Genomic DNA, 18,374 nt, shown 5'->3' with positions numbered 1-18,374 from the left:
ATGCAATTCCCAATAACCTCAATTATTAGGGGTCTGTGATGTCGGTAAAAATTTCCCTAGTGTTTCTTTTTTGGAAATCCCTTTTGTTTGTAGCATCTTTCCCTTATTCTCAAATATTTCATGTATACGATGTGATTGTTTGGCAAACAAAATGGCAATTTAATTTAGTGTTGAATATACCCTTTAAAAAATAAGGGATTTAAGTTAATTTTGTTTTTAGGGGGATAATTTTTTTTATTTGTATTACCTCCTTTCCTTTTAGTATGGCTATATTTTTTGGGGAATTTCAAACCATATTTATAGCTCCATCTTTGTCATAGGTTGGTATTGAAATAATATCATTTTTATTAGTACGTTGCTGCTGTTGTTGTCTGCTATTAAAGGAAGCCTGTGAAGGCCTGTCACCTTCATTTGAATTTCCGGTGGAGCATTTCTTTTTATTATACACCGTTAATTGTACTTGTCGTTGCTGGGTCGCCGATGAAACACTTGGCAAGTCATAAGATTCATCGTTGTCCTCATCATCATCTTCACCGGATTCTGTATCACTTGATTCGGTTTCCGAATATGATGTTGTTGTATTATTTTCTATTAGCTGTTGTTTTGTTGTATTTTTCTTAGCTGCTGCGGCCACTGCCATTTTTTGCAAGGCCTCCGGCATATCGGGATTACTTTCCAATGTGGAATGTTGACTTGAGGGTGAGTGGCTATACTCGGAGGTATTCTCTTCATCGGAAATGATGATGGTGTTACGTTTGTGGCTTTGTATGGGCATTTTTGGTGTTACGGGAGTTTTGTAAGAGCGTCGGGGTCGTCCACGACCAATAGGAAGACGGCCAATACTATAAGGAAGACAATAAAATAGATGATTAGATTCCATATAATTTTTGATGTTATATGTCAATCACTTACCTTCTTCTCCTCAAGGAATAGTTGTAATCGGTATCCTCACCCTCCTCATCGGACCAGCTATCATTGCAGAAATCTTCATTGGATTCGCCGCCGCCATTGGCATTTGTGACATCACCACAACTGGCCATGGATTGTGACTGTAGCAGCTGTGGCGGCTGCTGCTGCCTTCCAGAGTTCCTATGCAAACTTGCACATCGCGACAAGCGGGGTGTACGCATTTCCACCGCTGCCGAACTATTGTTCACCACATCCATAATCTCACCCCTCATCACTGTCAAACATTCCGAATTGCCATTTTCCGGTGTCAACGGTTGTGACACATTCTGTATGGGAGGTGTATGACCCGTTGTCGAGGTATTCGACAATGACGATTGCATGGAAAGACGATTCTCCGTGATAAGTTCGATAACCTTACGTCCCAATCTCTCGAGATTTTCATTATCACTACAACAATCGGCAATATCCAAACGTTCGTTACTGTTCATAACATCATCCAATAGCTGATCGGGACTAGAGCAGGCATCTTGAAATGTGACATCACTGGTGGTGAGGGGGGAACCATTACCATTGGGGCTTGTGGGTGTTATGGCCAATGGGGAGGATGGGGATGTATTGTACTGAGCTGCTTGTTGTTGTATTCGTTGTTGTTGTTCGCTCACCATTTGATTGTGCTGCAGATTTCTATGCTGAGCGGTGGTGGTTTGCTGGCTGGCCACCGCCGTTTGTGGTTGGGCAAATTGTTGTGAATTTCGTTGTTGTTGTGGGGAATTCAAATCTATGGCTTGTGTCAATTCGGGGCAGTGATTTAACATTGTCGCCATATCATGTGTGGCAAAATAGGCGCTTGGACTTATATCCGGTTCACTAACATCCATGGCATCGGTCTGTGTTTCTGTGTCGACCATTTTATTTTTACGATTTTCCGGTTCACTTTGATAGCGGCGATCACGACATGGACTGTATTTGGGTGCCGCTGTGGCAAAGGTTCCCGAACCAACACGACGATGTCGGGATTTGTTTTTGGATTTTTGTGTGGCCACACAATACGATTTCGGCTGGGATGTATTGCCATCCAATTGAGCATAGAGGGTACATTTTTCGGGACTCTGTGGGGGAGGGGGAGAAAGAGAGAAAAAAACGTATTAATATTATAATAAAAGTAGAAAAGAAAAAAAGAAAAGATAAATGGGAAATGAAACATAAAAAATAGGTTATGTTCGATTTCTGCCTGATTTTTTTATTTAGGGGTTCAATGTCAATGGAAGAAATATTCTATATAAAATTTAACTATGGGTCTCGGAACAAAAGAAATCTGTAGATATAATACCTAACATGATAATAGGCCCTAACAAATTGGGTAAAAACAAATAACATTACTTTGTGAGGAGTTTTTGGACTAATTTCAAAATCTGACAATTTCTCAGAGAATAGGACACTCTAGGGTCATGACCTCAAAGCAAAAAATAATCTACAGAAAATTTCACTATAGGTCACCGAACAAAAGAAATCTGTACATATAATACCTAATGTGAGAATAGGCCCTAACAAATTGGGTAAAAACAAAGAACATTACATTGTGAAGGGTTTTTCGACTAATTTCAAAATCTGACAATATCTCAGAGAATTCGCCACTTTAGGATGATGACCTCAAAGAAAAAAATAATCTACACAAAATTTCATTATAGGTCACCGAACAACAGAAATCTGTATATATAATACCTAACGTGATAATAGGCCCTAACAAATTGGGTAAGCACAAAGAACATTACATTGTGAGGGGTTTTTCGACTAATTTAGAAATCTGACAATTTCTCAGAGAATTAAACATTCTAGGGTCTTGATCACAATGAAAGAAATTATTTAGACAAAATTTCACTATAGGCCACAGAACAACAGAAATCTGTACATATAATACCTAACGTGATAATAGGCCCTAACAAATTGGGTAAAAAAGAACAATAATTTGTGAGTGGTTTTTTTGACTATTTTAATTTTACAATTTCTCAGAGAATAGGCCACTCTAGTTTGATGACCTCAAAGGAAAAAATAATCTTCAGAAAATTACACTATAGATCGCCGAACAACAGAAGTCTATACATATAATACCTAACGTGATAATAGGCCCTAACAAATTGGGTGAAAACAAAAAACATTACTTTGTGAGGGGTTTTTCCGACTAATTTCGAAATCTGACAATTTCTCAGAGAATAGGCCACTCTAGGATGATGACCTCAAAGGAAAAAATAATCTACAGAAAATTTTATTATAGGTCACCGAACAAAAGAAATCTCTAACTCTAATAGAAATCGATAAAAAAATTGCTGAACAATTTCTACCTCCGGTGTTGTTTGAGGATTTGGTGTTGATGATTGCTCTTGTTGTTGCTGCTGTTGTTGCACTTGGATCTGCCCTGTCGAAGCAGCTGCTATCATCATGGGCGGTGCATTGAGTCTTCGTCGATAATACTGCATTTTACGTAAGGTTGTACCAAAACGTCTGGAAGGCTTATAGCCGGGTAGTTTCTTTTCACGCCTGCAACGGAAAGGAAAAGAGATTAGATTTCAAGGGTTACTCTCTCCCCCCTTTCTCTCTCTCTCTCTTTCTTTCCCCTCTTCAATACTTACTCGGCAATTTCCTTTTCCTTCTCCTGCAGCTGGGACATACACTCACTCAATTCTAAATATAAACGATTTGTCTTCTCCAATTTATCTTCGTAGACCATGCGTATATCTTGAGCATGCCTCCATTCCGCTGTTCGCCTCCTTATCAAGTCTTGTTCAAATTTATGTATACTTGTTCCATTCTGGGTCATTTCTTTCATGTGCGAGCGTACCTCCTCCTTCCAGGAGCGTTGTGTCTCAAAATATTGTTTACCCGTTTTACGCAGCAATTCGGGTCCGGCAATTTCCAAGTGAGAGAGAATTTGCCGAAATGATGGACGGTTTCGGGGTTTTGTGTTCCAGCACAATTTCACTAGGAGTTTGAAACCATCCGGACAGCTAGAGGGTATGGGTAGCTTAAGGGAATTATTACCCACACCCCAGATAATGGCTGAGGAGTCGACATCTTTGTAGGGTATTTCACAGGTTAACATTTCCCAGAGGACGACACCGTAGGACCAAATGTCCACCTTTTCGGAGCACGGCTCATTGCGTATGACTTCGGGCGCCATCCAGGCCACTGTGCCGGCAAAGCTCATTTTGGTGCTAATCTCATTCCATTCACGGCTGGTGCCGAAGTCGCTGATCTTGACCAATTGTTCGGCGCTGATCAGAATGCTGAAAAGGAAAAGAGGGAAAAATCAGTAAAAATTTTCCTAATCGGAAAGGGGGTTCTACTCACTTTGGACTCTTCAAATCCCGGTGTATAATTTTGTGGGAATGTAAATACTGCATGCCCAAGGCAATTTGTTTCGACCAGGAAACGAGGCGGGACGGTTTCATACAATCGGCTTCTTTGAGTATATTTTGTAGCGGACCATAGGGGCAGAACTCCATGATGATACAATACACCGGTGATTGGGTGCAAACACCTCTGCAAAAAAACAAAAAAATTAGAAATGTTCGGCAAAAAATTCCCCATCCCGCACTCACTTGAATTTAATGATATTCTCATGATCCAATTTTCGTAAATGCTTTATATCTGTCTCCTTGACATCTTTGACCTTCTTGACGGCAACAATTTCATTTTTCAATTTGCCACTGAAGACCGCCCCCTGGGCACCACTACCCAACCATTGCAAATCGGTTATCGATTCGAAGGGTATTTCCCAATCTTCTGTTTTTTGATTTTTAATTTCGATGACACCGGCCTTGCCGATAAACGACAACACCGGTTTCATACAACCCAATAGGCCATACATCCATCCGATGGGTTTATCGCCATGACCGAACGTACCCCCATTTGGGGGCCATCGATGCTGGCAGGTATTCTCCGCACTGCTGTCGCTCAAATCGACAACGACATTTTTGTGAGGCTGGTGCTGATGTTGATGTGTAATTTCGGGTTTATAAGGCAAATCGGTAGGACCGCCAAGGCCTAGGTGACCGAGGTCTTCCTGCAGGCAGGCAATGCTGAAATGGGAGAGAAGAAAAATATTAGTTTTCTATAGAATATTTAGTTGTATAACAGTTAAACAAATTGTTGTTATGACAATTTTGCAGTATAACAGTTTATATGTAAAACTGTTATATGTATAACAGTTTCGATATTCAATATTTAGTTGAAATATTCAACTGTTATATGTATAACAGTTAAAAATAGTTAACTTTTATATGTATAACAGTTTCAATATTAATGTTTTTCTGTATAAAAGCATAATAATTTGTATAACAGTTAAAAATATCGATATGAAAGTATAGTATAACAGATTTTATTGGAAAAATTATTTCGATATTCAATATTTATAGGTATAACAGTTGAAATGTTCAACTGTTATATGTATAACAGTTAAAAATAGTCAACTTTTATATGTATAACAGTTTAAATATCAAAAATTGTTTTCTGTATAACAATATAAAAATTTGTATAACAGTTAAATTATCGATATGAGACTACTTTATAACAGATTTTATTGGAAAATTTACTGTATAACAGTTAAATATAAAACTGTTATATGTATAACAGTCGAAATATTCAACTGTTATATGTATAACAGTTTAAATATGAAACGTTTTTATGTATAACAGTTAAAATATCGATAATTAAGTAATGTATAACAGATTTTATGGCGAACTTACTGTATAACAGTTTATATATGAAAGTGTTGTATGTATAACAGTTGAAATATTTAACTTTTATGTGTATAACAGTTGAAATATTCAACTGTTATATGTATAACAATTGAAATAGTCAACTTTTTTATGTGTATAACAGTTTAAATATCAAAAAAATGTACGTATAACGGTACAAAAATTTGGTATAACAGTTAAACAAGATCGATATGAAAGTACTGTATAACAGATTTTATGAAATTATAAAGTTTTCGTTGTATAACAGTTTACATGTGAAACTGTTATACGTATAACAGTTGAAATATTCAATCTATAAAAACTGTTATGCAGTCAAAGCAGCGATTAAAAATATTTTTTATTAAGAAATAAGTTTCGATTGCTTAAGAACACATGTATAACAGTTTCAAATGGTGTATAACAGTTTTAAATTATCTCTTTATAACTGTTATACTATGCTAATATGTATTGTAAATACATTTTTTACCCATAAAACCAATTCTTTTCTCCGTGTATAACAGTTTGTAAGTCCTCGTATAACAATTTTTTCAATAGAAATTGTGTATAACAGTTCAAATTTGAAAATTGCGGCTGCAATACCGCTAAATAACCTCATAAAAAGAGAAAGACATATTTTTAATTGCATGAAATTGTGTATAACAGTTACAATTTTCTTTCCATAACTGTTATACTACGCTTATATGTGTGTAATATACATTTTTTAATCATTAGATTAATTTTTCTATTAATATGATTGAAAAATAAGTGTATAACAGTTTACAAGATCTCGTATAACAGTTTGTTTTTTAATGAAACTTTGTATAACAGTTCAAAATTGAAAATTACGCCTGCAATTCCGCAAAATAATCTCATAAAAAGTGAAAGACAAATTTTAATTGTATGAAATGGTGTATAACAGTTTGCAATTATCTCTCTATAACTGTTATACTACGCTTAGGTAATATAAATTTTTTTAGTCATAAAACTAATTTTTCTCTCAATATGATAGAAAAACAAGAGTATAACAGTTTATAAGACCTCGTATAACAGTTTGTTTTTCAAAGAAAAATTTTGTATAACAGTTCAAAATTTAAAATTACGGCTGCAATACCGCAAAATTAAAGTGAATGAAAAATGTTTATTGTATAAAATGGTGTATAACAGTTAATACATCAATTCTACATGGTATAACAGTTTTTTATCGTCAGTTTTTTATTGAAAATAAAATTCATATAGAATTTTATTATACACTAGTGTAACAGTTAAATCTTCAAAAAAATTCCAAATTTCTTTTAAAGAAATTCATCAGTATGACAGTTAAATTTGATTCTTTTAGAATCCAAAAAAGTGACAGGAGAACAATTGAATTTCAATAAAATACCGTTAGACCGTATTAGAATTTCAAAACAATAGCCTATCTATTTTTCCGCAATCATCACGAGACACCTGTCTCTCCAAATCCCCTGATAAAAGCTTCGACTCACAACGATCTCCAGCATCTTTGCTGGCCTTTCGCTAATGAATGGCATTTTTTTTTTTTTGAATTCAATTAGAAACAGGAAACCGGTTTTATGTTAGAAAAAACAAACTTAAAACTATCTAAACTATTTAACCAAGTTTATAACAACAAAAAATTCCAACAGCAACAACAACAACTCCACAAGCCGTTAACAATTATCTTGGATTTGCTATGATATTATAAAACCATAAAAAACGAAAACAACAACAACAAAATCAATGACGTCAAGTCCGAGCAAAGTTTTTCCGTCAAAGAATTCTAGAAACAAATCAGCAGTCTTTTTTAGAGGCGTTTACGTTTTTTGTGCTATCACCCTGCAAACAGCAACAAAAACAACAACAATAGCAACCCAGCAGCTCTGTTTGTTGTTAGGGCCAGACAGAGTGAGTGAGTGTGACGCGTATAACAGTTATTATCAGGGGGACAGATTTGAATAAACAACAACAACTAACACCAACTTTCAAAGTCCAAAAACATCCGTAGCCAACTTTAAACATTGTATAGCTGCATACTTGATCATGTCCGGTAAATAGTGACAATGATTATGCCCTCGTTCTCATTTATTTTCTTAAGGCATTTCATATGATGAGGTCTCAGTTACTCTCACAAGAATCAAGAACACTCTTGTGTTACATTACAGCTACAAACAACAAAAGGTACACAAACCAAAACAACAACAAAACCAGAAAATGTAATTACACAAAATTCCATTACCCCCAAAGAATCATTCAACCCTAACCAACAGTCGCAAACAACGACAACAATAAACACAAAATTCTCATATGACAATCAAAAATAAAAACAAAGGCATCGCAAAAAAGCAATAATAATCATGATCACAAACAAAACAACAACAAAAAACCGCCATACTCAGGTGATTTTGAGTTTTCACCTGGAATATAAAAAATAAAATAAAACAAATCACACATATGCACACACTCATGTATATTCCCACAAGACGACAAAATAAATCGTTGGTATCTTCTCCAAAAACAATAACAACAACAACACACAATCAATTTTTCGTGTTTGTTTATCTTATCAACAAATAAATGAACAAACGAACGAACGACATAGCATGCCCAAGCCAGCGAAACGAACGAACTGGCCAGCAACGATCGTATCTACATAACAACAACAACAGCAACAACGACGACGACAAAACAAACAGATTGGCAAAAAATCTCACACACATTGCAAAAACAAATGAACAACAAGGAAAAACAACAACAACATAACTGTGTTTAGCAAACCCCCACCACACACAAGAGCAGAGTGATGGAGAGTCTGAGAACGAGAGAGAGAGCACCCATCACATACATGGAGCCTTGTGTGGCAAAAAGCAAAACAAAACAAAATATGTGCGTGCATGCATTTATGCCTTGTTTGCAAACTTCCATCATTAGCCATTGAGTGTGCAATGGGAATAGGAAGAGAGAGAGAGGGAGGGAGACAGTTTGTGGGAGATAGGGAGTGGGTGAAACAGAGTGGGTGGTATAGAGTGCGTAGTAATGTTATTGTGGGTGATAGACAGAGCTCAACCAGTTGTATTGCAGTAATTGATCAAAGGTAAATAATTAAAATAGCAGGTGAGTGTGTACCGGGTAGAGAGAGAGAGAGAGGGAGAGAGTGTGAACTAGGGAGAATAATAAACAAATGTCATTACTGTTGGAGATGAATGTGATGCAATGAAAGTAGCCAGATGAAAGAAAGGCATGTAGGCTTGTTTGCCAAAAACAAAACAAAAGATGCACACGCATGCTTGCCTTGCCATGCTGTGCAATCTCCCAACAGTAGCCGGTAAGTGTGTAATGGGAAGAAGGGGAGGGAGGGGAGGGAGGGGAGGGAGACAACGATTGGGTGATATAGAGTGCGAAGTAATGTTGTATTGCAGTAATTGATCAAATGTAAATAATTATAAAAGGTGAATAGGTAAAGACTAGAAGGAGAGGGAGAGTATGTGAATTACAGAGAGTATACTAAAGTTTACTATGCCTTATGGGCTACTGAAGCGTATACGAGCTTTCAATACTCATATGCAGCAATGTTTTTATTTTCAGTAATGTGGAGCGTATACGTATCGTCAATACTCATACGCAGCAGCAATATACCACCATTATATTCAGTGTAAAGAAAGTAACAATGAAAAATTTAATGATTCTTTGAAAAATCGTGTATAAAAAAATGAAGCCACTGAGGTCCAAAGAACAATTTTCTATAAGAGACATATGAACTATGCGGCCTCTTATGAAGTCTTTTATATGTTATTGAAGGCCTAAGAAGAAGTCACCTATTCTATACGAATAGGCCTATACTAAATTAGGCCTCAAATTTGTTATAGACCCCATATGTGGTCTCCTATTCGTTAGAAGACCTACTATTAGGACTTCCATTCTATTTGAGTCTCCATATGAAGTGTCCGATTTTAAATTATACTACAGATTTATTAGAGGCTCCACATGAGATGTTCCATTTTTTAGGAGATGCATACTATTTGATAAATGGATTATGAGGCCTCCTATTATGTAGTAGTTCTCATATGAGGCCTCTTATTATTTAAAAGACCTCTTTTGAGGCCTCCTAATCTATAGAGGATATCCAATGATATCACTGATACCAACGAAGTCCTTCTATGAGATCTGTTATGCTCTAGAAGACCTCATATGATATCTCCGATAGTAACGAAGCTTTTCTATGAGGTCTGTTAAGATCTGGAAGACCTTTTATGAGGTCTCCTATCCCATATATGAACTGCTATGAGGTATGCTATGCTCTGGAAGACCTCTTCGATACAAATGAAGTTTTTCTGTGAGGTCAGCTATGCTCTGGAAGACTCCCTATGACATTTCCGATTCCTACGAAGTCCTTCTATGAGGTGTGCTATGATCTGGATGACCTTCTACGTCATCTCCGATAAAAACGAAGTCCTTCTATGAGGTCTGCTATGCTGTTTAAGACCTCCTATGATATCTCCGATACCAACGAAGTCCGTCTATGAGACCTGCTATGCTCTAGAAGACTTCCTACGCGATCTCCGATACCAACGAAGTTTTTCTATGAGGTCTGATATACCCTGGAAGACCTTCTGTGATGACTCCGGATACCAACGAAGTCCTTCTATGAGGTCTGCTATGCTCTAGAAGACATCGTACGCGATCTCCCACACCAATGAAGTTCTTTTATGAGGTCTGCTATGCTCTGGAAGGCCTTCTATGATATCTCTGATACCAAAGAAGACCGTCTATGAGGTCTGCTATGCTAATGGAATTTAATAAATAATTTCAGCCATTTAAAGGTGTCTAAAATTAAAAACGTTTAAAGTGCAAACGTTGGCATTTTTTTCTAGTAAATAAAAAAAAGCAAACTATGTTATCGATTGATAAGGGCAATTGAACGGAACAGAACTCTCTCTCTTTCTTATCAATCCGCAATCGGGGGATTCACCTAGATTTTTGTGTGTTTGTGAGTGAGTGTACGTGAAAATTGAAAATTAACACAAATTATAAATGAAATACGTTTAGGCCATATTTGGTATCGGCAAAAATATTGAAATTTGAAAATAAAATTTACTTCATAGGATGTCTTCTATAGCAAAAGGAGAACTCTATAGGAAAACATACTTCATACAAAGCCTTCTTTGGAATAACAGATATCATAGACGGTGTTCTATGGAAAAGGAGACCTCATATGAAGCCCATATTTAAATAGGAGATCTAATATGAATAATTTTTTAAATACAAAATTAAAAAAAAAATTGACTTTAATTTTTTTCTTCCTCTTCCTGCCTTTGATAATTTTAATTGTAATTTAATTACCAGACCCAGACCCTCGAGACAATAAAAAATAAAAAGTATTGCCGTCGAACGTGTTGGTTTTTATTAACACGTTTTGAACTGTATTATATATCCATTCAACATCCCTCCCTCCCCACCCTCCTTTGAAACGAACCAACCATTGACATCCATAAAGGGGTTAATAGAACCCTCACACACCGGACGACAACAACAACAGTCACATTAACATCACAATAGTAGTCTAGATATCGCGTCGAAGTCGTCATCGGTCGCCGTACCAGCCATCCGGATGGTACACACGCGCCGTTAAACGATATTGATCAGTAAGATAAATAGCTCTATTGAAAGAGATACAGAGACAGACACACACACAGACAAACAACCATAGTACATTTTTAGTTTTTGCGGATATTTGTTGTTGTGCGTGTGTTTAGTAGTGCTACCTATACCTTCAACTATCATAAAATGATAAATAAATAAAAAAACAACAACAAACTAAGGAAATGATGCAAATAAACTGTTCTAGACCAGGGAAGGCCTAGAGCTTACTATGAAATAAGAGGAGGTCTTCGATAGGTTACTAGACCTCTCAAATAGGGTCTTCTTTGGTATAGGGGACCTTATAGAAGGTATACTTTAAGATATGAGACTTCGTAGGAGGTCTTCTATAGGTAGAATACTTCATAGAAGAACTTCGTTGGTATCGGAGTTCGCATAGAAGGACTTCTAGAGCATAGCAGATCTCATATAAGGACTTCGTTTGTACCGAAGATATCCTAGGACGTCTCCCAGAACATAGTAGATCTCATAGCATAACTTCGTTGGCATCGGATATATCATACGAGATCTTCCAGGGCATAGCAGACCTCATAAAAGGAATTCGTTGGTATCCGGAGATGCCATAGGTGGTCTTCCAGAGCATGAGGGTCTTATTTGGTATCGGAGGTCTTCCAAAGCATTGTAGACCTCATAGAGGGACTTCGTTGGTATCGGATATATCATACGAGATCTTCCTGGGCATGGCAGACCTCATAAAAGCAGATCTCCCAAATCATATGAGGTCCTCCAGAGCATAGAGGCCTCATAGAGGGTCTTATTTGGTATCGGAGATATTACAGGAGGTCTTCCAGAGCATAGCAGACCTCATAGAAGAACTTCGTTGGTATCGGAGATATCATAGGAGGTCATAGTAGACCTCATAGAAGGTCTTATTCGGTATCGGAGATATTACAGGAGGGCATAACAGACCTCATGGAGGGTCCAGAATATAGCAGACCTCATAGAAGGACATCATAGGTATCGGATATATCATAGAAGCTCTTCCAGAGCATAACAGTCCACGTAGAATGACTTCGTTGGTATCCGGAAACATCATAGTTCTTCCAGAGCATGGCAGACCTCATTGAAGAATTTCGTTGGTATCCGGAGATGCCATAGAATGTCTTCCAGTTCATAGAAAGTCTTCGTTGGTAGCGGAGATGTCACAGAAGGCCTTCCAGAGCATAGTAGACCTCATAGAAGGATTTCGTTGGTATCGGAGATGACATAGAAGGGTTTCTTTGGATTATGATATTTTAAAGGAGGTCTTCTATAGATAGGAGACCTCCTAGAAGGACATCGTTGGTATCGAAGATGTCACAGGGGGTCTTCCAGAGCATAGCAGACCTCATAGAAGGACTCGGAGAGGCCTTCCACAGCACATCAATCCTCATAGATGTTCATCTTTTAGATAGGAGACCTCATAAAAGGTCTTCCTGAGCTTAGCAGATCTCATAGAAGGACTCCGTTGGTAGCGGAGATGTCATAAAAGGTCTTCCAGAGCTTAGTATACCATATAGGAGGACCTCATTGATATCGGAAATGTCATAGGAGGTCTTCTATATATTAGAAGGCCTCATAGGAGGTTTTGTATATAATAGGAGGCCTCATAGTATTTCTTTATTATAGGAGGCCTCATAAGAGGTCCTCTATAGAATAGGAGGCCTCATTAGAGGTTTCTAATATATTACAAAGTCTCTAAGAGACTAGGATAGTCCACGGAAAGTATTTTATAGTTTTGGAGATCTCAAAGAAGATTTTCTATTTTGATGAAAATCTCATATGAAATCTTTAGTATGATAGACCTTATATGAGGTCGTCAAAAAATACAAGACCTCTTATTATATGGACAATAGAATATGAGCCCTCATAGTAGATCTTCTTTGATATATAAAAGGTCTCATATGCGGTTTTCTATTCTATTAAAGACCTCAAGATCTTATAGGAAACCTTCAATGAAATATGAAACCTCTTCTGAGGCCTTCAATAAAATAAAAGATCTCATAAGAGGCCATAGAGGTCATATGTTTCCGATAGAAAATTGTTCGTATATGTCAGGGGCTTAAAATATTTTTGTACAAATTTTTTCATAGGTCCGGTTCTTAAAGTCCTTTAATTTTTTTCGATAGTCTCGTTGCTTTCTTAAAGCTAAATATAATTGTGGTATATTGCTGCTGCGTATGAGTATTGACGATACGTATACGCTCCATATTACTGAAAATAAGAACTTATGAGTATTGATGGCACGAATACGCCCATAAGGTAGATTTTTTAAATATTTTTTTTTAGAGCAACCCATAAGGCGTAGATTTTTTGTATAATTTTTTTCGGGGTGCCCACAAGGCGTAGAATTTTTAAAATAATTTTTTTGGAGGTATAAATTGTTTAGCAATGAAAGCAAAAGAGACGAACATGGCGGCGTATGAGTAGTGTCCATAGTTATACGCTCCATGCTCCATGAGGTTAAGAAAATTGTGTTTAAAGCAATTTGAAGCAATCAAAATACCTCGTAGGAGACCATTAATATATGAGAGACCCTAAAGGAGATTTTATAGACATTTACCTTTTTTCTGCATTCAAAATTTTATCCGGCGGTTCGATATTCTTGCCGAATAACGAAATATAAAAGACCATGATGATGACGGTGGTGGTGGCGTTGATGAAATTCTCGGTTGATTGTTGCTATCTTTGGAGGTGATATCAAGTTTTTTTGTTGATCGATGAAGATCTTTAGTTGTCGGAATTTTTGATATCGTTGTATGGTATCACTTTTTGTTGTTGTTAGTAGCGATGGAACCGGTAATAAGATCTTCGATATATTGAAATTAGGTTGACTAGTCAAACGAAGTCAAACAAACATAGACGTAGACAATAGTTGTGTCTGTTGAATTTTTGCAGCACTACCACAGATATGAGAGGTGTGTTCGGTCTTGGTATTGGGTTTAATAATTTTTTTTCCGTTTGTTATTTTTTCTTCTTTTTTGTTTTGCTAATTTTAGATTGAAGTTTTTTGCTGATAAGTTATTTATTTTTCGAAGGCAGGTGCTATCTTTAGCTCTCTCTCTCTTACTCTCTTTTTTCTTTCTAGGCAATTGACAAAATGCCGATGATGTTGATGTTCTTCTTCTTAGTTTCCTCCCTTCCGCTATTTCTTTGCTGGGTGTCTCTGATAATGAATCGGGTCTTCTGTTTTGATTTTTCCCTCTTTTTTTGATTTGATTTTTTTCGATGTTAACTTTTCAACACTTTAATTATTTGTAGTTGTTATTATTGTTACTATTTTCTTCACTTTGTTTGTTTATTTCGCATTTCATTTCGGATTGTTTATTTTTAACTACTTATTCATAATTGCAGTCGAAGCGATGCGGGAAAAAAATAATCAATTTCAATTTTTTTGCTAACAATTTTGGAGTTTTTGTTTTGTTGTTGTGATTTTGACCATGTCTCTGCCACCACTGCTGTTGTTGTATTTTTTTGTTTATGCTCATAAAATAACAATAAAGCACGATTATGCATGTAATTATGTCAAATTATACTAGGGTAGGAAATAATAGCAAAGGTAAACAATTTTTTTCGGAATGCCCACAAGGTGTAGATTTTTTTTAAATAATTTTTTTCAGGTATCGGAGATACAATCGGAGGTCCTCCAGATTATAGAAGACCTCATAGAGAGTGTTCTTTGGTATCAGATATATTACAAGAGGTCTTCTAGATTATAGCGGATCTCATAGAAGAACTTCGTAGGTATCGGATATATCATAGAAGGTCTACCAGAGCATAACAGACCTCATAGAAGGACTTCGATGGTATCCGGAGACATCATAGAAGGTCTTCCAGAGTATAGAAGACCTCATAGAAGGACTTCGTAGGTATCCGGAGACATCGTAGAAGGTCTTCCAGACTATAGAAGACCTCATAGAAGGACTTCGATGGTATCCGGAGACATTGTAGAAGGTCTTCCAGAGTATAGAAGACCTCATAGAAGAACTTCGTAGGTATCGGAGATATCATAGGAGGTCCTCTGGTATCATAGAGGGTCTTATTTGGCATCGGAGATATTATAGGAGGTCTTCCAGAGTATAGCAGACCTCATAGAAAAACTTCGTTGGTATTGAAGATTGAGTAGGAGGTCTTCGAGAGCATAGCAGGCCTCATATACGGACTTCGTTGGTATCGGAGATACAATTGGAGGTCTTCCAGATTATAGAAGACCTCATAGAGGGTGTTCTTTGGCATCAGATATATTAAAAGAGTTCTTTTAGAATATATCGGACCTCATAGAAGAACTTCGTAGGTATCGGAGATATCATAGAAGGTCTCTTAGAAGAACTTCGTTGGTATTCGGAGACATCATAGAAGGTTTTCCAGAGAATAGCAGACTTCATAGAAGGGCTTCGTTGGTATTAGAGATCGCGCAGGAGGTCTTCTAGAGCATATCATGTCTCATAGACGGACTTCGTTGGTATCGTATATGTCATAGAAGGCCTTTCGGAGCATAGTATACCTCTTAGAAGAACTTCGTTGGTATCAGAAATATCATAGGAGGTCTTCTAAAGCATAGCAGACCTCATAGAAGAACTTCGTTGGTATCCGGAGATCGCATAAAAGGTCTTTCAGAGTATAGCAGACCGCGTTGAAGGACTTCGTTGGTATCGTATACGTCATAGAAGGCCTTCCAGAGGATAGCAGACCTCATAGAAGAACTTCGTTGGTATCCGGAATATCATTGGAGGTCCTCTATAGATTAGAGACCTCATAAGACACCTTCTATACAACATACATTAAAGGTCGTCTATAGAATAGGAGGCCTCATTGAAAATATTCTATAGAATAGGAGACCTCATAAAACCGTCTTCTATACAGTAGGTGAACTCATAAGAGATCTTCTTTAGAATAGCAGGCCTCATAGAAGTCTTGTTTAGAATATTAGACCTCATAAATGGTCTCTAAGAGAATAGGAGATACCTCAGATAAGGTATTTTATAGTAATAGGAGACCTCACAAAAGGTCTTCTACACAGTAGTTGTACTCATAAGAGATCTTCTTTAGAATAGGAGGCCTCATAGGAAGTCTTCTTTAGAATAGTAGACCTCATAAATGATCTCTAAGAGAATAGGAGATACCTCAGATAAGGTATTTTATAGTATTGGAGATCTCAAAGAAGATCTTCTATTTTGTAGAATAGAATAGTTCCGGTTCTTAAAGTCCATAAATTTTTCTGCTATAGGCTCGTTACTTTCTTAAAACTGAATATAATGGTGGTATATCGCTGCGGCGTATGACGGAACTTATACGCTTCAAGTTATTGAAAAATATGAACATTGTTGCGTATGTGTATTGATGACACGTATACGATCCAGTAGCCCATAAGGCAAATGTTTTTAAAATAACTTTTTTGGTGTAGCCCATGAGGCGTAGATTTTTTAAATATTTTTTTTTCGAAATGTCCACAAGGGGTAGATTTTTTAAACATTTTTTTTCGGGATGCCCACAAGGCGTAGATTTTTTAAATATTTTTTTTCGGGATGCCCACAAGGCGTAGAATTTTTAAATATTTTTTTTTCGGGATACCCACAAGGCGTAGATTTTTTAAATATTTTTTTTTCGGGATGCCCACAAGGCGTAGATTTTTTAAATATTTTTTTCCGAATGCCCATAAGGCGTAGATTTTTTTTAATATTTTTTTTCGGCGTAGATTTTTTAAATAATTTTTTTTTTGGGCGTAGATTTTTTAAATATTTTTTTTCCGAATGCCCATAAGGCGTAGATTTTTTTAATATTTTTTTCGATGAGTCCCTAGGGGTAGCGCAATAAAAATTAAAGAGTCGGACATTGCTGCGTATGAGTATTGACAATAGTTATACGCTCCATGTTCCATGACGTTTTACGGAATTTGTGTTAAAAGCAATTTTAAACAGTAAAAATGGCCTCATATGAGATCATTAATATATGAGAGACCCCACAGGAGGTTTTATAGAAAATATCAAATCTCGTATCAGGTCTTCCATATATTAGGAGACCTTAACATAGTTCTTTTTAGAGGTGTACGCATAGAGAGTCTTATTTGACATAGTAGACCCCATAGAAGACATGTTTATATAATAGGAGACCTCATAGAAGACCTTTTATATAATAGGAGATCTCATAAGAGGTCTTGTATATATAAGAAGACCTCAAATGAGGTCTTCTATAAAATGGGAGAACTCATAGAAGGTCTTATATGATACAGGACGCCTCAAAAGATGTCTTATACGATATAGGAGGCATCATAATAGACCGTTTACAAGATAGGACAACTCATAGGAGGCCATCTATAGAATGTGAACCTTCATAGAAGGTCTTATATGATATTTAAGGCCTCAAAGAAGTCCTCTATGTGATAGGAGAGCTCACAAGAGGCCTTTATAAAATATGAGACTTCATAAGAGGTCTTAAAAAGTGTCTTGCTATTTTATTGACCATAAATGTTCGCACTCTTATACTGAATGTTAATTTTTTGTTTTGCCCACTCACGTATGACCAACAAATTGGCCAAAACAACAAAAACAGTTCACCATGTACTTATTATTCAATTACAAATTTTGATTGTTTACGACCACACACCACTAATACACACACATAGTCTTATGCACAACAATTTAAATCACGAGCTATGGAGGGAGATGGAGAGAGACAGCTATTGAGTGAGCACGCAGGCGCACAATTGTTTTTATTTTTTCGATAAAAAATTATCAAATGACGTACGTCACTACGGACTGTCACTTGACTGTGAGTGAAGGAAGGAAAGAGGAAAGTCGAGTTGTTTTGTTGTTTTATTGGAAGGTGAGAAATGTAGATGAATGTGGTTAGAAGGGGTGGTGGGAGGGGAAGGAGCGGAATGCGTGGAACTTTTTTTGGACTGCGTAGATAGTGAAATACAATTTGTTAAGTCATTGGAGGTTTTGATCTTGATATTAAATTATTCAATACTTTATTTAACGGCATTAAAGCAAGAAAAAAAGCAGTTTAGAGTTTTTTGAAGTTTTTATGGATTTTTTTCTGGAGTATAACAGTTTGCTGTAGACTGGAGTATGAGGTAAACATATTATAATTGCTATTTTA

General features: G+C 36.5%; 1 protein-coding gene across 1 annotated transcript in view; it reads right to left on the bottom strand.

Annotated features, from left to right (window-relative positions):
• Positions 1–286: 286 nt before the first annotated feature.
• The window catches only part of LOC133323391 (mitogen-activated protein kinase kinase kinase 13), a 31,840-nt gene continuing 13,752 nt past the window's right edge, over positions 287–18,374 (bottom strand). The window contains exons 2-8 of the mRNA XM_061532321.1: positions 4,506–4,985; positions 4,255–4,446; positions 3,537–4,190; positions 3,249–3,444; positions 913–2,018; positions 597–842; positions 287–548 (exon numbers count right to left, since the gene is read on the bottom strand). Of these exons, the coding sequence (XP_061388305.1) occupies positions 287–548; positions 597–842; positions 913–2,018; positions 3,249–3,444; positions 3,537–4,190; positions 4,255–4,446; positions 4,506–4,985 (3,136 nt within the window). The remainder of the gene's footprint in view (positions 549–596; positions 843–912; positions 2,019–3,248; positions 3,445–3,536; positions 4,191–4,254; positions 4,447–4,505; positions 4,986–18,374) is intronic.

This window comes from Musca vetustissima, unplaced genomic scaffold (genome assembly GCF_032173495.1).
Source record: "Musca vetustissima isolate MV318-11 ecotype Yass unplaced genomic scaffold, APGP_CSIRO_Mvet_v1 utg26911, whole genome shotgun sequence".
NCBI classification, from domain to species: Eukaryota; Metazoa; Arthropoda; class Insecta; order Diptera; family Muscidae; genus Musca; species Musca vetustissima.
The sequence above is the reverse complement of the archived record's forward strand: the minus strand, read 5'-3'. Positions and strand labels throughout refer to the sequence as shown.